Below are 27,769 nucleotides of genomic sequence, written 5' to 3' on the forward strand. Positions count from 1 at the left end.
GAAAATTAAAACGCACCGCGATAGCTATAGTAGTACCACCTCGTATCAGCAATTGGAACAACTAAATTAAGCAGTTCCAACTACTGATACCCTCCCAAAATTTAATAAAAATTTATTTTATTAATTTTAATTTTTATTTTTATTTTCTTCTCATATATATTTTATTTCCTTACTTATATATATATATATGTATTTACTTCTCGTAGATAGTTTTTTAATTTTCTTTCTTTCTTTATTTTGATATTCTTTGAGATTACATCTCAATCTCCCAAAGTTATTATTATTATTATTATTACGGGCAATTCCAGGGAGTCCTTAGACTGATCGAGGGAGGGCCCAAATCATGTTCATCACAACTATCCGACATTCATAGAGTATCTATCATACCTCGTCTTAAACTCATTCACTGTCACAGCATCCACCACAGACTCTGGCAGCCCATTCCACTCATTCACCACTCTAAAAGTAAAGAACCCAGCTCTAACACACTTACTGACCACACTTTTGCCCAGCTTCCATGGATGTCCCCTAGTCCTCCCACAACCAGCCCTGTTCTCAAAAATATTTTATAGAAACCTTCAGTAATTTGAATGTCTCAATCATATCCCACCCTGCCCCATCTATCAACCAATTTTTGTAACCCACAAATCCTAAACCTGTTCTCATAAAGTTCATCCCACAGACCTGCTGTCATCTTGGTCACTCGCATCTGGATCCTCTCAACCTCCTCCCCATCAAGAAGAAACCTAGGTGACCAAATCTGAGCAGAGTAATCGAGATGGGGGTATTATCAAGGCTCGATAGAGAGGAACAATAACCTGCTTGTCTCTGCTTGTTAACGTATTCTTCAGCAACCAAGTGATTTGATGAGCTGATTTGGCCACTTTTGCAACGTGTCCCCTAAACTTCAACTCCTTATCCACCAACACTCCTAAATCTCGTGCCTCATCAATTTCCTGGAGTAGAGTTCCACCAATGTAATAAACTGCTGCTAATCTTTTCACCCCAAAATGTATAACCTTACATTTTGCCACATTAAATTGACATCCATTCTCCTTAGCCCAGACCTCCAATCTATCCAAATCATCCTGCAAATTTTTGACATCATCTGCATTCACTATTGCCCTATCCAACTTTGCATCATCTGCTAACAAATGAACTGTTCCTCTCAGATCCTTTCCTATATCATTAATGAACAAATTAAACAGTAGTAGTCCAAGAACAGATCCTTGTAGCACACCACTAGCCACAGGCAGTCTTGTGGACTCTACTCCTGAATAAACCACTCTCTGATATCTCTCCATCAACCACCCTCCTATCCATCTCACCAACCCTATATCCATCCCCATATGCTGCATTTTACTAATTAGAATTCCATGTGGTATCCTGTCAAAGGCCTTAGCAAGTTTCAGTAGAATCACTGTAAACCCATTACCCTTATCCAGTTCAGCCGTCACTGTGTTATAATACGTGAGCAAGTTACTGAGGCATGACCTACCATTCACAAAACCATGCTGTCCCCGATACAGTATCCCATTTTCATCTATCCAATCTTGTATTTTCCTCTTGAGTATTTTCTCCAAGACCTTGATAACGAATCCTGTTATGCTGATTGGCCGGTAATTTTCAACAGCAGCCTTGGAACCACCTTTATGCAACAGAACTAATTTCCCCACTTTCCACCCCCTTGGGACTGACCGAGACCCGACGCTCAAATTAAACAAAATGGTCAAGGGCACCACTGACAATTCTTCAGTCACTTCACGTACGACACGAGCTGGTATACCATCCAATCCCACAGATGTGATGATATTGAGGTTCTGTAATAGACTATTTACCTCTACTTCATTCATCACAATTCCAGTATAAGCTGTTGGTTCTTCCATTCCTGCAATATCACCACCTGGATGATATATTCTTGCAAAGTGCTCACTCAGTAATTCCACTATATCGACTGATTCGCTGAGGGTATGGAGGTTATTACCTCCATACCCTCAGCATTTTTTAAGATCATTCTGCCATGATCATTTTTCCTTTTACTTGCAACATATTGAAAAAATTGTTTGGGATTCTCTTTAGCCTGCATGGCCAATTTTCTTTCGTAATCCGCTTTTGCTTTTCTTCCCACCCTTGATACCTTCCTGGCCTGAGCTTTATACTGTTCCTGCACCTGGTGGTCACCTTTCTCCTTAAATTCCCTCCACAATTGTTTCTTTTTTTGCAGCTCAAGCTTAATAGTGTTATTCATCCATTTAACCCCTACTTAATTTATTATTCAGACTCTTGGTATATAGTCAACCACTGCCTCCTGAAAACACATCTTAATCACCTCCCATGCACTATCAACATCCAGTCATTGCAGTTTTACATTCCATGGCACTGAGCCAAGCACAATCCTAAGCTTGTCATACTTACCAGCCCAGTAATTTCGCATGTACCCTGTCTTAATTGTAAATTCCACTCCTTTAGCCACCTCCCATGTCATGACCTTATGATCACTCTCACCAATTGGTGGAAGCATGGTCATGTTCGTTACAGCCACATTCTGAGATGCAATTACTAGGTCAAGCACTCTCTTCCCCCTAGTATTTTCCACTACATGCTGTCGCAGACAGTTGTTCCTTAATAACCGCATAAAATCCAATTTCTTCCTCCCATGTGCCCTCTCCTCCTTCCAGTCAATGTTGCCATAATTGAAATCACCCATAATAATTACCCTCCTTCTACTAATTTCTTCTATTTGCCTATGCATACTATCCCCACCATCTATTCCATCACCTGGTCTATAGCAGCAACCAATTGTATATTTTGTTCTGCTAGACTCTATCTCACACCAAATAGCCTCAAATGTGCTCTTTTCTCTATCCTGCAGTTCAACTTCTATACTCCTTGGCTGCAACTCATCAGCTATCATCAATAACACTCTCCACCCTTTTTATTCTCTCTGTCACTCCTGAACATGCTATACCCGTCGCATTCAATCCCACTAGCTTTATCATCTTCTGTCAGCCATATTTCACTAATACCAACAACCTGTGTCCTGAAAGTGCCAACCAAGGCCAAAAACTCTTCCTTCTTGTTCCTAATACTCCTGGCATTAGTGTACATGAATTGCAGAAGCCCATTAGTCCCATCTCTACTTTGATGCCTTATACTAACTGTCCCATTCTGATTTGTTGTCCTTTGTACTCGCTCGGGCAAATTATACTCATTCATACATTCAACTGCCTCCCTAAAGTCTGCATATCTACTCCCTCCCTTAATAAATCTAGTTTCCCTGAGTTTGTACATCCACTTCCACTTCATTCATCAACACTTTTCAAGCCTCTGTACACCAAAGCCATTCAAATGTAACCCGTCGATTTATATAAATAAATCCTTTCGCCCATCGAACTCACTCCACACATCCACAAATTCCACACCACTCTCCATGCATAACTCACGCATAAAGTCATTGGCAACTATAGCCCCGCTTCACAACACTTCACTGTCATACCGCGGTAAGATACTCACCATCCTAACTCTCTCACTCTTCTCTCTTGCTACCTCAAGTAATTCCCTCACATCCTCTATCATTTCCATTTTGTCCTCTTTCGAATCATTTGTTCCTGCCACGATTATCATCTCTTTCACCCTCTGTTTTTGCACTCGAATAGATTCGCTGACGTCCTTTATGTTAGCACCCGGTTGGTACGATTTCGTCAACCTCTCAACTATCATACCTTTTAATAGCGAATCTCCATAGAGCACTCGCTGCTTCATTTGATTTACGTTCACAAACATTCTCTTATTTTTCGTAAGATTTTCGCCGTTTATTAGTCGGTACGTTCAGTACACATTTTTCCATACGCTCCAGTTGCCGTTTTGCTCTGTGTATCGCTCTGCTCAACCGTGCGATTCCACTACTTGCATCTATCTCACCATTTTCATTATCATATAAATCATCCATTCGTTCTGTATTTCTACCTTCATTTACATTTTCAACGACGCTCTCAGACCTATCTGGTACTACCTCGCAATTCCTTATCACATCACTATTTTCTATATTTTGACTTTCTTTAACGATATCACTCTCGCCACCCGAAACACGCTTTAGATCCTCATTCTCCTTACACTTTCTTCACATATTAACTCCACTATCACCATCTAACAAGTCTCCCACTGCTCATCGCAAAGCATACATCTCACAGACAGCACATTGCATAAACTCTTTTATATCAAAACTCTTAAACAAACATGGCGACCTGGCCGCCATTTTTTTTAAATAGGTGCCATATGGACGCTATCTTATCTTAAAAATAATAATTAAAATAACACAGAAAACACACAAAAATTGCACAGACACACCAAGAAACGAAAAGCAAACAATACTATGTAAAATTGCCAATGATAACATAAAATACTACTAATCTTTTCAGGAACTCTCGACAAGCCGACGATCATATCAGTGTGACCAAATCATCAAAATCTTAGGGTCTTATCCCTAACATCAAAAATAACAAAAAGAAATTAGTTTTATCCCTAACATCAAAAGTTAGGGATAAAACGGTCTCGCCTACTTCATTTGGAAAACGAATGAAGAACCATTTAGAATGCAAAGAAGAAGAAAAGAAAAAATTAACTACCACTTAATTTTTTCTTTTCTTCTTCTTCGTCAATCAAATCAATCAGCTAACGCCTTTTATTCCCGTATAGGGAGTAGGTGAATCCGTTTTAGCCCTATCTAACATTTTGGAGACTGGGTGGACAGTTCAATCTCCACTACTACCCAATCAGAGATAGGCTATCACTATTTATTTATTTATTCATATGGAGTTTCCTCCCTTTTCTCCCCATCCCTATTGTGACGAGTCGAGTCCCTCCCCTCATGTGGAGTTAAGTATTTTTGGCTGTAAATCCATGTGTGTTCATGGGGCCGGTTTGCATGCTTGCAAGTGAAAAACCCAGATAAACTGGGGAGGAAAAACCCTGCTGTCAATGCCCAAGACCAGCTAACTTGGCTCTGGCTGAGGAAAATCCTTAAGCTCCTCACGTCGACGACGGATATCGAACCCAGGACACTCCTTCCCCAGGCATATGGTTGCGAAGCTCAAAGCCACAAGGCTAACCGTGTGGATAAGCTATCACTAATTGAGTGGTATGCAGTGAAGAGACGGCTCAACAAATGCTGTCATCTCGTGGTTCTTAATATATATACACAATATATTTAATGTCTGAAATAGTGTGGGTTCTACAGTTGATTTTCTTGAGTTTATCTGAGGAAAACCCGTTTCCGAAAGAAAAACCCATTTGCCCGTGCCAGAGATCGACTAACTCGGGAAACGGTCGAAAAATGGCTTAGAAATATTTCTTCTAGTCGCCGAATAGATTTGAAACCAAGTCTTACTTCGTGCGGTAGCGTGCAAACGCCACACCCAATGCGCTATACACACTACCTCCTGGGTGTTCAAGGATACATTGTGGGAGGGCATACTACTTCCAGCTCACTGTATCCCCTACTTAATCCTTCACCGACAACACAGTGACACTAATGCCATTAACCCACATCGATACTACTGCCAGTGGTGGTATATATATATATATATATATATATATATATAATAAAATAAATAAATCAGCTAACACCTTTTATTCCCTAATAAGGAGCAGAATTCCCTAATATGGAGCAAAATTGAACTGAGTGGGCAGTTCAATCTCTATTCGTAGCCAATCAGAGATAGCTGGCCCATGTCTATCACTAATCATAGGAGACTACCGATGAAGAGACCACCAAACAAGTGCTGCCATTTCTTGGTGCTTAACCCTAACAGGATGTGTTATTGTCTGAAATAGTGTGGGTACTACATTCAATTTTCTTGAGTTTATGGGATGAAAAATATATATTTTTATATATATATTTAAAAGTGTCCATGTGTGTTGTGATGAACTCGAGGGAGGGATCATCGAATCTAGATAAATTTCACTAAATTCATCCTATATTGACAGCAGCCTTGTCAGACTCTCTGACACACACACTGCCTCTGTTCAGTATTTGAGCACTCGTGGCAGCTCACGCACGTAGTCAACTTAAATTTAGAACTCAAGCTCGCATGCCTGTTTTTAAAATGTACTATTGTCTTTTATACTAGATCTGTTGATGTAATTTTATCATGTCACTGTCATTTTTTGTATAATTCTTTGCCTGTGATACCTGAAGAAGTTGGATCATTCAACGAAACTAGTTGTATCTTAATATATTAAACCTCGTTGTTTTTTCATTCTCGGTATATAGTCAGTCAAACTAATTTTTTATAATATTTTCTAGCAAGTAAAGATGAACAATAATATTTAAAGATATATATATATATATATATATATATATATATATATATATATATATATATATATATATATATATATATATATGTAGCGGCCATATATATAGATATATATATGGCCGCACGAAGGAAGACTTCGGTTCGAGTCGGCGACTAGAGGAAATTTTTCTAAGACTTTTTTCGACCGGTTCCCGAGTTAGTCGATCTCTGGCACGGGCAAGCGGGTTTTTCTTCCCGGAAACTTGGGTTTTTCGTCCCATAAACTCAAGAAAATCGACCATAGAACCCACATTATTTCAGACATTAAATATATTTTGTTAGGGGTTAGGGACCATGAGATGGCGGCACATTTGAGCCGTCTCTCTTCACTGTGTACCGCTTAATTAGTGATAGCCTTGGGCCATCTATCTCTGATTGGTACCAGTGGAGATTGAACTATATATATATATATATATATATATATATATATATATATATATATATATATATATATATATATATATATATATATATATATATATATATATATATATATATATAGTTATACGAGGGTGGTCTGAAATGTTCTCGGCCTATATATATATGAGGATGGTCTGAAATGTTCTCGGACTCGACCCATACATGGCAACATTATGCAAGATTTTTTTCTAAGTAATACATCTGTCATAAGCATCCATGTGAAATTGCAAGTCATTCTATCAAGCAGTTTGTTTTATACAACTATCTAAAGCAAAAGTGTTGTCTATATCCCTTGAAATGGATGAAATTAAGTATCGTGCGGTTAAAACATTCTTTGTAAAATAATGTTTAACACCAAAAGAAATTCAATCGAAGTTCATAAACGTTTATGGGCACCTCTTCTCCTTCGTTTTCGACAATTAAGAAATGGACTGTCAAGTTTAAACGTGGCCGTACCAGCCTTGAAGATGATCCACATGAAGGCAGTCCAAAAAAGTGTAACAATACCAGAAATCATTGATAAAGTGCACCATGTGATATTTGATGACCGGCGAGTCAATGTGTGTGAAATTGCTGAGACTATAGGCATTTTCAAAAGAACGTGTAGGATATATTTATTATTATTATTATTATTATTATTATTATTATTATTATTATTATTATTATTATTATTATTACGTGACACCTCCAGGGAGTCCAAGACTCGTCGAGGGAGGACATCCACTCTACAACTCTTCCTCTACCACCCAAATCCACCACCTGCAACTACACACCAACGCTATCTACCGCCCATTACCACCGCCAGTAGTATTTCTATAGACAGTCACAAACATCCATCCTACAGCGGGATTCGAACCCACAGCCTTTTGACTGTGAGTTCGAATTGGGTTTTTGATTTTTGTGGGCTCTAACCACTTGGTTAACCATGCAGGAATTTCGCATGAAGAATTCTAAATGAGAAAGCTTTGCACAAGATGGGTGCAAGGCTTGCTCACAGCAGATCAAAAACGCACTCGCATGAAAATCTCTGTACAGTGCTTGCAGCGCTTTAACAAGAATAAAACTGATTCTGTGCGTCGATTTATTAGTATGGATGAGACTTGGATTCACCATTACACACCAGAATCCAAACAGCAGTCAAAACAGTGGAGAGAAGTCGGTTATTCAGCGCCAAAGAAGACAAAGTCGATTCCATCAGCAGGAAAGGTCATGGTATAGGTGTTTTGGGATGCTGAAGGCATCTTGTTTATTAATTATATTGAAAAGGGTAAAATAATAATCGTAGAATATTATTCTGATCTTTTAACCAGACTAGACGAAAAAATTCGTGAGAAAAGCACCGGTTTGCAGAAAAAAAATCATCTTTCATCAGAACAATGCACCTGCCCACAAAGGTGTTTTGGCAATGGGAAAATTATAGGATCTGCACTATGAATTGTTGGAACATCCACCCTACTTCACAGATTTGGCTCCCTCTAACATCTGTCTCTTCTCAAAACTAAAACTCTTCCTCGCTGGTCAGCGTTTTTCTTCGAATCAAGACGTGATTGCAGCCGTAGAGGGGTATGTTGCAGATCTTACTGAGAACCACTATAGGCAGGGCTGTGCCAACCTGCGGGTGCAAAGGATGCACCGCACCACAGTGGCAACATTGATGTTTTACTTATTGTAATAAATACTACATGCAATTTCTTTTAGTTATTTTTTTAAGGGGAGGCCGATAAATTTTGCACCGGGGTGGCAAATACCCTTGGTGCGCTCCTGACTACAGGGACGGGATAATGGCGCTAGAGCATCACTTCAATAAATGTATTAGTCTTAAGGGAGATTATGTTGAAAAATAAAAATAATTTTGAAATTATAAATTCGTTTTTTTATTGTTAGACGGATAACTTTTCAGACCACCCTCATATAATCAGCTAACGTCTTTTATTCCCCTATAGGAAAAACGCGAGGAACGTTTTTAGCACTAACTAACGTTTGGAGACTGTGTAGAAAATTCAATCTCCATTGGTAGTCATTCAGAGATAGCCTTTCCCCAAGACTATCCCTAATTATGCACAGCATCCGGCAACCTTATAATCCTAACTCAATGTTTACTGTCTGAATATAGTATGGGTTTTACAGTCGATTTTCTTGAGTATATGGGACGAAAAACGCGAGTTTCCTGAAGAAAACATCAGTTTGCCCTTGCCAGAGATCGACTAAGTCAGGAACCAGTAGAAAAAAAGGCTCAATAAAAGTCCTCTATGCATTGAACTTATGACGCTCGTTCTTCGAATAGTCTAGCACAGTCTGCTAACATCTTTCTTTCCCCTATAGGGAGTAGGTGCCGCCGTTTCATCCTTATCTAACTTTTGGAGAATGGGGAGACAGTTCAATCTCCACTGGTAGATAGTCAGAGACATATGCCCCGAAATTATTACTAACTGTGCACTGCTGAAGAAACCGCTCACAAGTGCTGCCATTTCGTGATCCCTAATTCAAACACTATATTTATTTGTGGGTCTATTTGAAATGACACATATTTGGTCCAATATGATCAATATATCATTCAGGAATCATATGATCAAGATATCCTCGGTCTTGACTGTTGAGATATGGTGGAGTACCGACATGCGTAAACTACATATTTCTTCTCCACATCAAGGGAATTATTGAACACTAAAGATATATTCTTCAGATTTTACAAGAAGTCGTGGTACACATGTCCTGCAGGGTTATTTGACAAGACACAATCAGTTGATCTGTCTACAAAAATTACAACCCCATACATTCATGAAGTATTGCTGCTGATCTAGGGTGAATAACTACATGTAGCGATTGACTCACATGTGATCGTTGTCATTATTGAAAAGATCATTTCGCTTTGTCTATGAAAAGCTCACAAAGTGGTCCTGTATAGATTATTCTAGAAAGCACTAACAGAACGCAATCGATGAGTGATCGGAATAAATGCAACTGAACCCGTTAGAAATGGTCAGTGATGACGACCTTCATGCAGAATCCTATATACAAGTGCGTTTGGATTTATGCCACTACAAGTAGAATAATTTCCTCAGTTTCTGGTACTATCACGGCTCTACATGATTTGTTATATTGCATGGTTAAAGGCATTGTTTCTTGAAGAGGAAAAACCTCCTTGCCTGCATCAAAGATCGACCAATGCGAAATCGGCTGGAAATAGCACAGAGCTATAAAAACTGTTTTGTGATGCTTAAACTATGCAAGCTCACGGAGAAAAACAGTCATCAAAAACAAAACATGGAATTCGGGACTTTATATATGTACACATCACAGTGTAGTGTCACAGTATGTATATACATGCATACATACATATGTACTTGAGTGCGCTAAAACAAAGTACGCTAAAATTAAATAATGGAGATAGTGGCAATGCCATTTTCACGATTTTTAAATTCTCTGCTATAACTAAAAACCATGAAAATAAATAAATCCTCGAACTGATTTTCAATCTTGAAAGGGAATAGGCTGCAATCAATTTAATCCTATTGTTTTGAAAATCAATAGGCTAACAATTTCTTCCTCTTTCCTGCATGGAGGTTGAATTTTTTTCTTCTGGCATGTTAGATAAGAAGCAATGTTCTTAAAACTAACTCTCAATTATCTTCACTTCTAGTATGTGCGTTGCATGGTTAAAGGCATTGTTTCTTGAGGAGGAAAAACCTACTTGCCTGCATCAAAGATTGACGAACCATGAAATTGGTTGGAAAAAGCACAGTGCTATAAAAACTGTTCTAGTCGAAACTGGAATCAAACTTTAAGGTCTTTATTTTCCTAGTTTATCGTCATGTAAGTTACTATGGGATTTTAGGCCTCATCGTGAAAATATCTTCAACATTAATAAATTATAACGATATTTTCACTTTACGAGGTATTTAAATTTACGGAGAGGACCTACAGGTCCACGAGAAAAGATAGTACTATATTGACTTACAAATATGGCAGATCAGCCATGATCTAGAAAATTTTAACTGTCTACTCGCATTCACTTAAAATAATTATTGATTTTTTACTGAATTAGGCCGCTTAAGTAAGAAGTAGTACAAGAAGTAGTACAGAAATATATCTGGTTTAAATTAAGATTAACAAATTTAGTCTTCTCTTCAGGATGCATTGGTCATTTATATCAATCTTTTCACATTATATTACAAACCTGGCATTCAAGATATATGTTAGTTTATTCTAATAAGTGTAGTTATTATTATTATTTTATTATTATTATTTATTATTATTATTATTATTTCGTGACATCTCCAAGTAGTCCGAGGACTCGTCGATGGAGGACACCTGTCCTACAACTCTGCATCTTAATTACTCCATCCACCAACTACACCGAACCGCTACTATTATCATCTACATCAACGCCATCTACTGCACGTCATCACCACCACTGGTATTTTTTCTGTGTAAATTGTGCGTGTTCTGATGGGCCGACTTGTCTGTATGCAGGATGAAAAACCCGAGTTTCCGGAAGAAAAAAAAAAAACCTGATACCTCCGTTTGAGATCGGCTAACTTACCTTCAACTGATAAAGCTTATATAAAGACTCCTCCCGTCACGACGAAAATCGAACTTAGACCTGTTCCAATCGAAGGGCGCAACACAGCATCGTTCTTCCAATGATTGAAGTGAATCAATCATTGTTAAGGAAAGTAGATTTTTTTTTATCCCAGAAACTAATGTATTTCATACTTATCTCAAGCAATCCTAGACCGACACTATTACAGACTACAGAATAATATGAATGTTACAGTTTAGAGCTTAGAGATGATGGCAGTTTTTTTACCATACTCTCCTCCTAAAAGCCTTTGACTTATTGACATTAGAGAACGAAATGCAAATATTCCTCGATGTGATCTTTATAAAAAATAGAAAAGGATAGGAGTTTTATGTAGCTCATATTACCATAATTAAGGTATCAAGAAAAGGAAAATCAGATACAAGAATTTTAGTTTTGCCAAGTTTGTTGAAGTTTTGCAACTTGGCAAAACTTCAACAATACCGTTAGTATAGTGCAGAAAGTCCTATTTATGTGAATCCTATCTACGAAAGGTTATAAACCTCTAATTAATATTAGTACTGTGAGATGGGCTAAGGGTTAAGTAATCTAGACACTCTGTTCTGAGATCGAGCATATTTTTTTCCTCGAGTACTTTTGGCTTCCACTAAACAGAGTGGTGATCTCATTGGATCTCACACCTGAAGTTCAATGAAGTTCATTTACTACCTAAATGCATGTATAAACATATGAAATATTCACGAGCATGTCCAGACCAGGATTCTAGACAATAACAAGTTGGTTGGAGAGTGGAGACGCTATTTTCTGTCCACATTGAAACCTATAATGGGCAACCACACTAGCACAGGTTTCAAATGGATATGCTATGTCTATATCCTGAAAGTGTTCAAGTTAAATGAAGTTGGTTAATTTGACTCGACTATGACTGGCCGCTTGCACATATATGCATTTCATAATACTGAAGCATAACAATTTTTCCTCCCTCTCAACAATACGTTTTAAATGGACCCACTGTCCATTGCAATAGAGTCAATTTAACACTGTGCAGGGAATATTTCAGGTCTTGAAGTGGTAACAACTGAGCATGATTTTTATAGTTACTATGCAACATATGACCTTAAGGCAGACAGACCTTGGTCACTCTGAATTGCTTATTATGGTAAGATGCATGTCATATTACATCTCAATGCAACAGGCACTGTCATCGTTTCTCTCCTTCCTTGTGAATCCTGAAAAATTGTGAGAATCGCTTTTCCTGTTGGAAAATGAAATTTTCGACTTATACTTATTGGAGCATCATGTGCTCCCATGACCAAACGAAGTAAATACTCTGCTTTTAGTAAAAGAGCAAACGAATTTTTTCCCTATACTGTGGTGTAATGTTGGTGAATTTCTGCACCTACTACACCTTTAAATCACAAAAAGTTGTCTTACTACAAGCTATTCTTTTTTGGTGTTGGTAGAGTGGCCATTTTAAGATTGCCTAATTCAGCAACGCAAAAACTTTTCTTATATAATAATGAGTTCTCTTGTTTGTGGATGTTTTAAAATTCACCTATGGTACTAAGCGAGAAAAAAAAAGATGAAATAAAACATTACGGACACTTTCTGAATTACTCTTCTAACTTTCATGGTATTTTTCAGAAAGGAATAGATATGAAATTTGATCCTTTGTTCCTGTCTTCAGCTGAATGAAGCTGAATAATGATCTCTTTACAGATACGCATTGACTTCTTGAAATGCACAAAACTATCTCGGTCTTCAAAAACGCAATCAAACAAATTGCGGAAACGTTTTGTAAGCTCCATGTAAATCCCTCGCCTCTTTCAGAAATTTCCAATTTGGAGTGTAGGACAAAGGAGTATTAGGAGTTTGATGATAAGGGCAAAACGTTTTGCGGTTTGTCAGAAGGATCTATAATTTTGATGCTTAATAATGAAAATGTTTAAAGAAAACTAAAGACGTTGAAAACAGTTATTTGATAAGTTCAGAAAAATATACTTGAAGAATAAAATATCATTTATAACATACAAAATTCACCCTTTCAAATTATATTTTTAACAAGTATCTTTTAAATCGTGTCATTTATGTTGTATGATACCAAAAACTCGATTTTTTAATACTCAAAACAGGAAACTGACCAGCACACACGTAATGAACAGCCATAATACCTCACAGCCTTAATTGATTCGGCCGTAATTCAAAAACAACCATAATAATGGTCCTTTGGAACTTTTAGATTTGTAGAGCAAACACAGGCTTCCGTATTGGAACCGGAAGAACGAAGGTATGTTACGACATTCGATTGGAAAGAGCTTGAGTTCGATTCTCGTCACCATGGGAGGAATCTTTAATTTAATGTTTTTTTGTTTTTTTTTTCCCCTCAACTGAAGATGAGTAAGCCGATCTCATACGGAGGTAGCGGGGTTTTTTCTCCCGGAAACTCGGGTTTTTCATCTCACATACAGACAAATCGGCCCTTCAGAACACATTATTCAGAACAATTTACAGACAAAAAAAAACAAAACAAAACAAAAAAAAAAACACTAGTAGTGGTGGTGGTGGTGTCGAGAAGTAGATGGCGTTGGTGTAGACGATGGAGACGGAGAGTTGTAGGATAGGTGCCCTCCCTCGATGAGTCTTTGGATTCCTTGGAGGTGTCACGAAATAATAATTAATAATAATAATAATAAATAATTACGGAACCTACATAGCAAATTCATAAAATTTTAACAACTATTTTGTGAATTCAATTTAATTTTTATCGAAAGTAATATTTTTGTGACTTCAATGAGGAATATTTTCCTGGCGGTAGCTGTTAATGCTTATGTTAACAAATTGTACATGCTTTTTTTTTTCTTTTCACCGAAAATTGTGTCGCTCACTAGAGTATTTGAACTACAAAGTAAGCAGTCGGATATGCATATGCCTGTGATTTTATATAACTTTTAATATTGTTTATTTCGTTTGAAACTATCAGCTGTATTTCAAACAAATATTTAAAAAAAAAAAAAAACATGCATGTGTTTATGTTCATTAATAAGAAACCATACTAAGGAAATGAATAGTTTTGAAGAATTCGAGTCGCCTTAAACAGACGTTTATCACCATGAGTTGCACTGAAGTAGGACAGACAATGGTAACTCGCAGAAAGGGTGGATCAAGCTCCGTACAATTTCACTATTATTCTCTTAGAAATCGTCGGTTTCCAGGTAGCTGCTGTTCTTTACGATTCCAAATTCACAATTTGGAATCGTAAAGAACTTATTAATTAGTATTTATAAGTTCTTCAGTTTTCCGTAACACTACAGGATTACAAACGTTCTATTGAAGTTATTTACTAAGTTACTTTATTTATGAGAACAAAATTATTATTAAATTGATTTTAAATAGAGCTTATTAACAAAACGCGATTTCTCAGGGAGAAATGAATTTACTTATCACACGTGTCTCTCTCTCTCTCTCTCTCTCTCTCTCTCTCTCTCACACAGAGAGAATAACAGGATCCATGATTTAGTTGAAAAGATGAGATTTCTTCGAGAAGATTTTAAAGCTTTTTGCAACCTCAACGCATGCTATACTGCACAAGCAAGAGAAACATTTAGGTATTTTCTCCTAACATCCACTTTCAAATTTTCAGTTCCAGACAACATGTGCCTGTGTAGCTCAGTAGAAGTGGCGTTTGCACTCTACAGCGCTTGATCGCATGAAGAAAGGGTTTGGTGGTTCAAATCTAGTCGCCGACTAGAGGAAATTTTTCTAAGACTTTTTTCGACCGGTTCCCGAGTTAGTCGATCTCTGGCACGGGCAAGCGGGTTTTTCCTCCCGGAAACTCGGGTTTTTCGTCCCGTAAACTCAAGAAAATCGACCGCAGAACCCACATTATTTTCAGACATTAAATATATTGTGTTAAGGTTAGGGACCACGATATGGCGGCACATTTGAGCCGTCTCTCTTCACTGTGTACCGCTTAATTAGTGATAGCCTTGGGCCATCTATCTCCGATTGGTACCAGTGGAGATTGAACTGCCCACTCAGTCTCCAAAAGTTAGATAGGGCTAAATGGCCTCGCCTACTCCCGTATACGGGAATAAAAAGGCGTTAGCTGATTTTTTTTTTTTTCTGACAACATGTGCAACAGCTGTTTGTAATACAGCCATCGGATACAGAAAGCACTCAACTATTAGAGAACGTTGTCATGACAAGTGACAACGTTCAATTGGGTGTATGTGACACAATAACCAATCACAGCTGCTAGGTGCTGGGTGAGCTCACCCATCCTCGCCTTCTGAGCGGTTTAAATACTAGAACGCTAAGAATTTGACCCGCTGGGCTCGCTTTACATCTTTTCAAAGGGCTCAAAGGTGTATGCATTTTTGAAGCACACCCGGCCTATTAACGCGGATGTGATGCAATGCTTACCCGGCGAAAAGTGCCCTCTTCATGAAGCGCTAATGCTTCATTATCCTCGTGAAAAGGGCAATGAAGCATTAGTATATTGTATTTATTTTTAGGAATCACGCAAAGTCTGCATACAATTAGGGGAGACTTTAACGGGAATAAATGCAAAAATATAATATCGGTGATACTGATATTTCGTGGATGAGCACCGCACACCCGGAATATTTGCCCTTGATATACACACACACACACATACAAGTTAGATTCTAACACCTGTCTGAATGACTGAAAACCGGATATAAACTTTTTTTAAAACTAAAAATAAAATTTAAATTAATTTTAATAAAATTATTTTAATATTTGATGCAAATTAGTATTTTAGATCTTAGATCCTATTCCCATTCTGATGCGGTTCATAATTCCGATATTCCCAATACAACTGAGTTAATAAAAAAGAAATACGCTATAAAGGAAATCACCACCATCGCGCTGGAGCTAAGCGTATGTCAAAAAATCTACTCAGCTGGTGGAAAGTTCAACGCCAACCATAACATTTGAAAGCTATTTTATGAAAGAAATGCACTTTAATGAGCGTCTTGTTTTTCCTTAGGAATCAATCAATTTCTTTTTGTTGAATAATTATTCTAATTATTCAACAAAAAGAAAAACAAAACGAATCCCATCCCCCATTTGTCAATTCTTCCGTGTGATATATATACTGTCCGTACATAGGAATTTAGTACATGTGGGATTTGCAAAATTTAGTATTGCGCCTAGATAGATCTGAGGTACTGAATGTTCGGTATATTTAGAACTACTATCATCCTTACTGGCAAAGCTGAAACTTTGAATTAAAAGAAGAAAAACTACAGACTTTCCCCTAAAAAAAATGTTTATAGGTTTCCTACAATTCTGTTGTGTTTACGAACTTTACTCTCCTCGGCAGGTGGACAGAGGAAGTCTAATATTAATACTATTCTAACAACGTAGACTTCAAAACTAAAACATCATCTGAATTGAGGCTAAATGATCCTGAAACAATATTACTGGAAACGATAAAGGAGCATATTGAAACATTAAAGCTTTCTAGTTTTATTCCGAGGGGGGGGGGGGTAGTTTAAGAGGTTTTCTTTTTAAACAGAAACCTCCTAAACAAAATGACAATGTTTCATTCGCGTAGGACAGTTTTCTTGTTTTGACTTCTCACAACAGACAAACGCACTAGAGAACATCAACAATTGTAGACAGCGTACTGCAAATTGTTAACTGTATGGAGTAGAGCTGCCTTCTGGGAGTGTATGGAAGTATCATATAATAATAATAAACTTGGCATCGACTCTATCATTTAAACTAATTAAAAGACATTATTGAATCTTAAATTTTTTATTTCGTATTTCCGTAATTCAAGTAAAAATGAATACCTTCGTAATGAACCGTATCTTGAAATTTTTGTCAGTATCGAAGCTTTGGCTCTAAATATCTTACTATATTACTAAATAAACATTACACGCTAAGAGGTATTCTTCAGTTATATGGGAGAAATATGAATATGCCTTCCTCTGGAGCCAAAACACCTTATTTATGGCACTGTCTACAAACAGAAATGTGAACGTGTGATTGTTTATCCGAAATTTGAGTTACGATTGGAAAACATGGGCTGTGCCTATATAGAGTTGCTTGTGGGTATTTTATTAATTTGGAAATTTCACTTGAAATTGTTACGGATAAATTTATTGAAACTGTGCAAGTAGGTCAAATGTCAAATACGGTACTGCGATACAGTATAATTTATTTCTTTCCCCTTGATCGCTTCTTAAGTCTGTGATTGATGGATAACAGACTTGTTCCAGATTTTTGTAACACAGGATTAGATTCAAGGAAAACCGCGAGGATTAATTCCTTCAATCCGTGATGGGAATATTTGAATTTTCCGTATTTTCTGGTCATATGAAAATAATAACAGTATATTTAATAATAAAATCACAATTTGAATCAGAATAATTAATAATAGCAATACAAAAAACATGCTGGAAAAAAAAGGGAAAAAGAAGAAGAGAAAAATTTCATTATCGAATCCTCAATCGAGAGATTGAGTTAAACAGGATCGATACACACATTTTTACTATTAATTTATATTAACTGAGCAACTTGATTATCAAAACTACTTATGCATAATTGACTTCTTCCACTGATACTTTTAGCTCCTACATCCGGTTACGTGATTTCGAGTCTTCCCCCCCCACACACACACACCATTTTAAAATTAAATGTTAACCGTCAACAAACGTTGCCTTCATGTCTAAACTGTTTTTGGTAATGATCGGTGGTATCCTGATCTAGAAGTATTTAACTGACATTTGCACGCAATCTAACAATTTTTATTTCAAACAAAGTTCTATTTTTTTTTTTTTTCCAGAAAGAATCTTTGAAGATTTCTTTTATAAAGTGGTTAATGTTTTGCATCTTGGCTTTCGATACAAAAACGCCATTGCCTACTTCCTCTCTTACACACACACACACACACACACACACAGAGAGAGAGAGAGAGAGAGATCGGTGTAGCTACACATAGCTTAAGTGGCTTAGCGTTTTTTTTTTTTTGGGGGGGGGATGTATGATTAGTTTGGGAAATGAATGTAACAAAAATGAATATATTCCAAAAATAAAAATAAAAAATGTTTTATATGTTGTAAAATAGATATAGGTTTCATATTTTTCTGCGTTGGATTAACAAAAACTGAATATGCTGTATGTTTTCGTATACTGTATAAATTCTTTGGATATTGAATAGTATTCTGGTAGTCAAAACAGGATCTCATAAAATAAATAATTAATTAACTATCACTTGTTAGAGTAAGTAGGGCATATTAGGATATAAAATTATATTTTTAAAATATAAAATGATATTTTAAAATCAAAAGTGTAGTTTTTCTATTTCAAAATGCAAAAATCCACTTTTGTTCATATGGAACAGCAAATAGTGACCCACACTGCGAACAACTTCGCCCTGCAACTTCCAGGTGAAAGACTATACCGAGCTATGTAAAATTAAAAAAGGGACGCACTCGATCAGCTCCGACAACCTCTCCTCTAGATCTGTTCCATTGTAGTTCAGAATGTTGTTCTAATTCATATGTGCTCATTGGTTGGCTGATTAGATTACGAATAGACCAACTAGAGGCGTTGAGGCCGGTGTATTAAATCTCTAAACTGCCTGTGTTTATGTTGTCTGGCTGGTTTAGATGTTATGGAGAGGAAAAATTATGCCGGTTTCCTCGTGGGACCAGCTCCATAACTTTAGCTGAAAAGATAATATAAATGTTCATCTCGAGATACAACTGAAATTGAACCCAGGTCTTTGCAGACGACTTTGCAAGCGACTGCAGTATAGAAGAGTGTCTCCAATGTACCCTATCACAGATTAAATGAGTGCCATAGCCCAGTCCGTTTTGAAGATGCACTTTGGTTGGAAAGACACCTTTTGAACTGAAGGTGACTGAGCAGTTCTCATTCCGAGGTATCTGGGTTTTTTCTTCCCAGAAACTTAGGATTTTTCGTTCGGTACCAGGAGAATGCACAGACAAGAATATATTATAACCAACAGCTGTATATTGGTTTCATGAGACAGTGTCTTGCCTGCCTATATGGGTCGCACGGCGGTTCTATCATCATATATTGACTAACAGATCAGAGCCTCCGTAGCTCAGTCGATATAGACGAAGTCCTTTGGTCGGAAAGACCTAGGTTCGATTCCTGTCTTTCACGTGAGGAACATTTATGTGGTCTCTTTCGATTAAACGTGAGTTAGCCGGTCTCATAGGGAGCTAGAAGGTTTTTTTCACCCCGAAATTCGGATTTTTCGTCCATCAGAACGGAAAAACCAGCCCGTGAAAACACACACATACACACACGGATCTACAGTCAAAAATACATACTTAAAATCCCTCATTTGAGGGTTCAGCCAGGCCTAAGGGACAAATGAGGAAAATTGGGGGAATCCCACAGGACAACAACAATAACAACAACAACTAACAGATCAAATAAATACCAACAAAAATTATCTTAGGAACATAATTGAAGAAAGTTTGAGGAGAAATCAGAAAGAATGAAGAAAAGAGAAATGCGGAAAGAGAGAGAGAGAGAGAGAGAGAGAGACTGCTGAAAATTCAGAATCTAGAAAGAAATAAAAAAAAAAGAAAAAAGAAAACTGGTATTGAGTAGGTTGGATAATCAACCAACTAACCAAGTTGCTTGATCTATATTTTAATCCTTCCGAGAAGTTTAAGAGTGATGCACCCCCTCCCCCCCCCCCATTTCGTTCTGCTAGTTAAAAGTCATTTTATTTCGAAAAACGTGTTTCGAAATTCAAAAAGGGCGGGAGCCGCTCGTTCTGTCAGAGCCGCAGCCTTAATGCCACTTTATTAGCCGAGCTGTCGTTATAAAAGGACGTGCATCGGAACAGGAAAAGCGTCAAACTTTCTCTCTTAATTTGAAAGTGCAGCCATGAAAACTTTTCGATTAGTCACGCTTCTAGTGATTTGGGGTGTAGCGACAAGTCAGGAATATGACTTCGCAGCTGAAATTAGTCGCCAGTGCCGTAAGTACATCTCTGTGCAATGATTATTCTTCTCTCTTTCGGGTAATTACGTTTTTGCTGACTAGATAATAAATGTGAGAAATACAAACTGACTTTGTTTATCTTGGTTGGTGTAAAAATAAACCGTAAAGTGACAGGTTATGACTACATTGTTTGATATTACGGCTGAAGCAGCCAACACTATGATTATTATTATTATTATTATTATTACGTGACACCTCCAAGGACTCATCGCAGAGGAAAGCTCCACACAATTCACCATCTTCACTACTTAATCCACTATCTAAACACAACAGCCGTCTGTGTGTGTGTGTGTGTGTGTGTGTGTGTGTGTGTGTGTGTGTGTGTGTGTGTGTGTGTGTGTGTGTGTGTGTGTGTGTGTGTGTGTGTGTGTGTGTTCTCTGACCGAGCTGTCACTATGTGAGATGAGATGGGTTTCCAGGAGGGGAAAAAACTACTGCCTCCCCTAAGAGATTGACTAATTCAACTTCAGATGAAAGATCCGACGAAGACGGTCTGTTAATTTTTCTTCACCTTTAGTTGAAAAGCACTCAGAAAAATTCCTTCGCGTCCTGGACGGGATTCAAATCCGGGTCTTACCAATCAAAGGGTATCTTCAATACTGCCTTAGAAAACCTCGTTAGGCGGTGTATCGGAAATTGGTGAAACTCTTGTTACTTACGCTCCAGTACTTCAATGCAGATAATCTGACTTTTTTTTTTTCTTCTTGTATTTAGTTTCCAATATTTTACTAATTAAACATTCTTTCTTTTGAATTCGTTCTAGGTGTATTAATATGCTCAATCCATTTTGAGCTTTTTTTTTATCTGCTCCTTTAAATGGTTTTGTTTCACTAACTATCTTTTAAGATTTTCGTTTCACAATTTGTATTTATCTGTTGCATTCTGATGTTTATTTTCTTGTTTCTTTAGCATGTGGTAATATGCATATGAAACAAGAATCAATAAATCGGACTGCTGCTTTATGGATTCTTACTTTTGTTATGTTATACGGGATTTGAATCGGTCCTTTATTACTCTTGTGACATGACTTGATATTAGAGAAATTATTTACACTCACAGACTTTCTGTTACGAAAATAGAGGAATATGACTCCTTCTCTTCATAAATTAACATTAGCTCCAAAACGGCTGTTAAAATACTGAGTTTACAATATTAGATTTAAATAAAGTATTTGATTATTATTATTATTATTATTATTATTATTATTATTATTATTATTATTATTATTATTATGTAAGGTGCCTCCATGGAGTCAAAAGACTCATCGCGGGAGACCCAACATTGACATACTAACCGTTATTCACACCGTCGATATGCCATCTAACCCAATGGCAGTGTTAGCATTAAGGTTCTGTAATATACTAAGCACCTCAAATTCTTCTATCACTAGACTCTCATCAGTCAATGACACGTCCGGCACTGCAGTATCACAACCCAGATGGTACACTGTTGCAAAATGATCACTAAGCAACTCAACTATTTGATTAGTTCAGTAATTTCCTTACCCTCAACATTTTTTAAAGTCATCCTTCCAAACTTATTCCTCCTTTTACTTGCCACATAGCAAAAGAACGCCTTAGGATTTGTTTTGGACTCATCAGCTAGCTTCCTCTCATAATTAGCTTTGGCCTTCCTTACTATGCAGGTTACCCTTCTTGCCTGTATCTTGTACTGCTCATGGGAATGCTCTTCACCTTTTTCTTTATACTTATACCACAACTTTCTCTTTATCTGCAACTCTCGCTTAATAATATTATTCATCCATCTTACTCCTACCTGATTCCTCCTCCTGACTCTGGGAATACAGTCAGATTCATATATAAGTTATTGCAGCGATCGTTATAACTGGTTGTGCTTAGAGACACAAGAGAGACAGAGAAAGAGATTAACATGCATTTTCATATCATATGAATTAACTGTAACAGGCAATTGATCAGCGCACATATGTCGTTATTGAAACCAAAATGCGTGTCAGCACTAATAATATTAATATCTCATCCTTAATACTGGGCAGAATGCCAAAAAATGTAGTACTAGTTAATATCTAAAAAGAATTAGTAAAACATTAATTGCCAAAATTGTCAAAACTTCATATCATTTTCTATTTATTTATTTATTTATTTTTATTTAGTGGTCAAGGATCCTGTTGGACTTCTGGAGTGTGTTTCAGCTAAAGTAGATAAAATTGGAATCCCGGTAATTCTTATCCACATATTTTGTTTTGTAGTATATGTGACTAAGTTACTAATAATACGTTAATAACACAATATTTTAACACTTTTTTATTACTAGCAATTATAAATTATTATCATGACTTTAAATAAATTATGTTATCCATCAGAGAGTGTTTACAAAGCTATATTATTTAAAAATTAATGCCAAATATGTACAGCATATTTAGCATTAAATCTTAATAGACGATATCAAGGGAAAAAATTAATCCCGACTCGTATTTCCTTTTACACCAACGCAAAAATATTATTGTGTTATTATATATATATATTACATAATGAATTTTATTTATATTAATTAATATTTTTAAAATTTTTCATAAAAATTATTGCATTGCAATTTTTTTTCATAAAGAAAATTGTTGTATTTCCATATTGTGCATTGTCAATAAATTATTTTTATGCTTACAGTATATGCAAGGATGGGTAGATTGTACAAACAGCCTTGGTCAGAATGTAAAAACTGCAGCAGATATTATTAATTACAGATGCAAGAGCGTTTGGGAGGGAAAAGGTGTAATTCCGGTAAGTAAATATTGAAATGTCTGCAAAATTGCAATGTTGGAAGATGATTTCATATTTTCTAATAATTTCAGATTTTCCCATACAAATAATTAATAGGAGATAAATTAATGAGCTATTAATACTTATTTTGAACAATGCTTTATAAGAATTAGTGGAAAGAATTCACTAAAACTTGTTTTAGAATTAAAAATACGTTTGTATAATATATTTTCAATATTTTTATATTGAAATTTATTATGAAATTTATTTATTTATTATGAAAATTATTATTAAATTTCTATTGAAAATTTTTCTATGTTCCTGCGAATGTAGCAGACGTCGTTTTGATTATTGTGTATTTGTTGTTATGGGAACCAAAAATGTTTGTCCAATATTCAGGTGGCGCTATTTTATCTCTAATCTCTATTAGAGTATGCCAAACGACTCGTAACAAATATCAAATACACAGCACATACTACACCTTTAATATATATATATATAAGAAATAAATATTTATCTTTCCTTCGTTGTCTATTTCTTTCTTTTGTCTGTAAATAAAAATCATCAACAGAATTACACTACTATATTCTATACAAATTCTATATAAAAACTATAAATTCCTAATGCGTTTTATTGCAGGAAGTATTCTACATCAAGGACTGTGTCATTGAAATGGCCAAGCTGCCGCCAAAAATTGTGTCAGAAATTGTTCTTGGTAAATACAAGGTAAACATTTTAACTATCCGGATAATTTCGAGTTAATAATCGAATAAAATAATTAAAATAATAGTGGATATGATAGAATTTTATAATTAATAATTATATCAATTATTTATTATAAGTAATATAATTATTTTAAAAAAAAATATATATATATATATATATATATGAGAGAACAAAGAGAATTTTATATCGCTATTTTGGCAGATACAAAAATACGGAATTATTAGATGATTAAAAAGAAAAAGAATAATGATATTTTAAACGATCTTGGAAAGACCCTTGCTTGCGTTCAGCTATTTAGTGTTCACTTTAAGATTACAGCCTTCACGTCATATTATTTTTGCAGTTGTATGTGTTCACCAGTAGGTTTGTCTGTTTTTCTTAGGGGTGGAGATGCAGGAAAGAAATGACTTGACCTGTAAAGCCAAAAAAATTTACCATCTAATTAATTAATTGCATTTATACAATATTGCGTTTCTCATTGTGTCATCGTTCTAACATTTCACAGTCTCCAGAGACAGTCTTGGTCATTCGCCTCTAGACTTTCTCTGATGTTTCCTTATCGCCCAGATATCCAGGTAATCCGATCTGCGCATAGAAATCGAGATGTGACCTGATTAGAAGCCTTGTGCAATGACGTTTCTGTCTCTGCTTCTTGGTGTCCTTTGCATTATGGCAAAAAAATTTCTGAGCCACCTTCATGACTTTTGCAGTGTGTCCTACCCTGAACTCCCAGATCACATGTCTCCTCTATCTTCTGAAGCCAAACTCCTCATATACAATACATCCCATCGTATCTCCTCTGGCCAAAGTACTTACTGTATTTACTCGAATATAACCTGCCCTCGCATATATCTCGCACCCTTGATTTTACTTTTCGAAAAAAGAAATTAAAAAGTTCCGTATATACCTCCACACGAAAAAGGTTTAACTTTAAGAAATAGATAGTGAATATCGATATGGCAGGTCCAGGTATTTTGGAATTCGGTTGAAGAGAATTTCAACTCAACAATCGTTAGCTTGCCTTTGTTGTTGAGTCGCACGATCTTTAGTTAATACTACACCAATCATATGCGAGACCGGTTGTAGCGATCGCGAACAGTTGATTCTTGGTAAGTTATACCCATTTTTAGTTTGTTTGTTTTTTTAATCATGGGAATCTTATTATTCTTAAATGATAAAAGGACAAGCAATAATGAAACTGCTTGTTTTAATTTAATTGCAGAAGCATTGTCGCTAAAGATTGAAATATATCGCGTGATGAAGTTGAGCAGCCGATCGCATAAATAACGCCGATAATTAAAATTTAAATGCATTCGTTTTATAAATAATGTGAGTAATTATAAATTATAACGAATACTGAGAATTTAATTATAAATCGATTTAATTTTTTTCTGAAAAACTTTCGTTTCCGAAAATTCAGCATATATCTCACACCACGATTTTTTAAATTTCATTTTGGTGAAAAAAGTGCGAGTTATATTCGACTAAATACAGTAAGCTTACACTTAGCAATATTGAAATGAAATCCCCATTCATCTATCCAACACGCCAACCTATTCAAATCCTTTTGTAGTCTCATCACAAAAGAGCACTCTGTCATTACTCATCTCAATTTAACATTATCAGCAAACAACGGCACATTTCTCTTAAACTTTGACCTATGATTAATATGCAAATTAAAAAAAAAAAAAACTCTGTAGCAAACCGCTTGTCACCCTTCTTTTTGTGACATCACTCTTCAATACACAATCGGTCGTTTGTATCAGCCATCTATCCTTGTATCAAGGCTACCAAATGACCATCCATCCATTTTCACCCACTCAGTTTCGACAATAGGTTGTCGTCCAGTATTCTATCGAACGCCTTTGAAAAATCTAGTAAAATAATCGTATTAGCATTTTTTTTTCTTTATTACATTCGTCGCTGTCCATGCCTGTGCTTGACACTCTTCATGCAGTTGATGAATATGCCTTTTCTTTATACCTTCCCAACAACATCATTTTCTTCTGAAGTTCATGCTTCATTTTATAATGAATCAATTTCTCCCCCACTCTATTTATCTTTTGTGCTCCAGAATATAATTTGACATTGTTATTAGTAACTGATCCCGAACAAAGTCCCAAATACTATTGATTACTTCCCCCCCCCTCAAGTGAAATTAGAATCGTAAATTACATTTACCAGGTTCTCTCATATATATATATATATATATATATATATATATATATTCTTCATCTAATCTTCCCCTCAGGGTGATTAATCCTAACTGCAAACTCTGTATGTATGTGAATTGTGATTATTCTCTGATTAATTTCACTACTAAGATTGACATGTAATTTATTTATTTCTCTCAGAAATTATATTGCAATTTATGTTTTCATAATCTATAAATCGGCATTTCAAGCAACTTAATAATGTTTTCAGATATTAAGCTTAATATTTTATAAAAATCTCACAACAAAACGCAAGCTTTTAAATACTTGTATCATAATACTATAATTATATTTGCTGGTTGGTCAGTTTGCTCTTTGTAACACGAACGTTAAGAACTAAAAAAATGCTTTATCACTGTTTTAGTTTTCCTCAATAAATTGAATATTGCCGTGTATCTTGTTGAATAAACTGACTCTTCCTGTTTATAAATTGGCCAAGAATTGGCATCAGTTCATAAAAAAATTATAAGAATCCAAATTATGTAACCCTTAACTCACCCACCCACGTACGATAATTTGATAGCTTACATAGACTTGGCAAAACGGTATCGAAATTTTACGTTACGAATCTAATTTTTAGTGTAACTTATTCATGTGAAAATTTGAATTTTATTCACATAAAAAATGACTTCTAATTTTATATTAATAATATATTATGTAATTATTATTATATCGGGCTGCTTTGTTTTGGTAATGTATAGCAAAGCTCTACAATAAAAAAAAAAATCTTGTTTTCTTTAATCTTAGGAGTGTGAGGGCCAGAGTCCATCAGGTGGCGCAGTAGTAGCACCAAAACCAGCAGGTAAGGAAAATAAAAATGATATTGAACTGAATATTTCACAGTCACGTCGTTTTCCTGTTAAATTCCTTAGAGAAAGTTCAATATCTCCCTTCACATGATTCTAGCTCCTGTGGTTCCAGCTTTTCCTTTGAAGAAGCCAGTTGCTGTAGCAGTTCCTCAGCCGGTAGTTCCTTTTACTGCCGTATCGCAAGCAGGAGTGCAGTACTGGACACAGCCTGTAGGACCGCATTATGGCTTTTTTGTAAATGTTCCTGGCAGCTACCAATATTCCTCCTACGTGAATCATCCCAGTAAATAAACAGCCCACATCTCGATTCACTGAATGTATAAAAATTCAGTAAATGAATTTAAAAAAAAAAGCAAAATAAAATCAAATAAAAATGTTTTAGTCGTCATGAATTTAATACCTTCACTGTTCTGTAGCGCCATCTAGTAATAAAAACAGTCTTAGAATATTATATGATTAACAATTATTATTATTATTATAAAATTTTATAATATTATAAAATTATTGAATTAATTAAAAAAGTGTCCTTAGATAATGAAAATAATGAAAAATAAGTGTGTCTGTGTGTGTGTGTGTGTGTGTGTGTGTGTGTCGTCTAAGTTTCTAAAATTCACAAAAAAATAATTTAAAAAAATCAGTTGTAGTATCAAAAATATATCGGAATATAATCGATGTATTCATCTTGCCTAACTCTTATTCGTTTTTTTGCCTTTCTTTCATGCTGCATTCTTGAAATATAAAAGATGTATGCATACGTAAAAAGATAGAGAGAGAAAATGGAAAAAGCACCTTTGACCTTGAAAACGTTTACGTGTTAAACTGCTGTTAACCAACTCATTACCACACACCGTAATCAGTGCATTAAGGGTTCACCGTACCCTTAATGCACTGATTGCATTTAAACAGCTCAGTCATACAGCACTGTACAAATCAATGAAATATTTTC

General features: G+C 35.8%; 1 protein-coding gene across 1 annotated transcript; it reads left to right on the forward strand.

Moving 5' to 3' along the window:
- The first annotated feature begins 20,217 nt into the window (after positions 1–20,217).
- LOC150107932 (uncharacterized) lies at positions 20,218–27,127 on the forward strand. Its single transcript, XM_090415455.1, has 6 exons — positions 20,218–20,317; positions 22,472–22,536; positions 22,983–23,096; positions 23,715–23,801; positions 26,762–26,816; positions 26,921–27,127. The coding sequence occupies exons 1-6, from the start codon at positions 20,224–20,226 to the stop codon at positions 27,112–27,114; spliced, it is 609 nt and encodes a 202-aa protein (XP_090271581.1). The 5' UTR covers positions 20,218–20,223; the 3' UTR covers positions 27,115–27,127.
- Positions 27,128–27,769: the final 642 nt, after the last annotated feature.

Source organism: Typopeltis vanoorti, chromosome 3 (assembly GCF_054136105.1).
Source record: "Typopeltis vanoorti isolate ZY-2024b chromosome 3, IOZ_Tvanoo_1.0, whole genome shotgun sequence".
In the NCBI taxonomy this organism is placed as follows: domain Eukaryota; kingdom Metazoa; phylum Arthropoda; class Arachnida; order Uropygi; family Thelyphonidae; genus Typopeltis; species Typopeltis vanoorti.

Bases quoted from the DNA above. Each gene is read 5' to 3' on its own strand.
- LOC150107932 (XM_090415455.1), top strand. From the start codon at position 20,224: ATGAAAACTTTTCGATTAGTCACGCTTCTAGTGATTTGGGGTGTAGCG. The intron at 23,802-26,761 runs GTAAACATTTTA...CTTTAATCTTAG, and splicing joins TTGTTCTTGGTAAATACAAG to GAGTGTGAGGGCCAGAGTCC. The intron at 26,817-26,920 runs GTAAGGAAAATA...ACATGATTCTAG, and splicing joins AGTAGCACCAAAACCAGCAG to CTCCTGTGGTTCCAGCTTTT.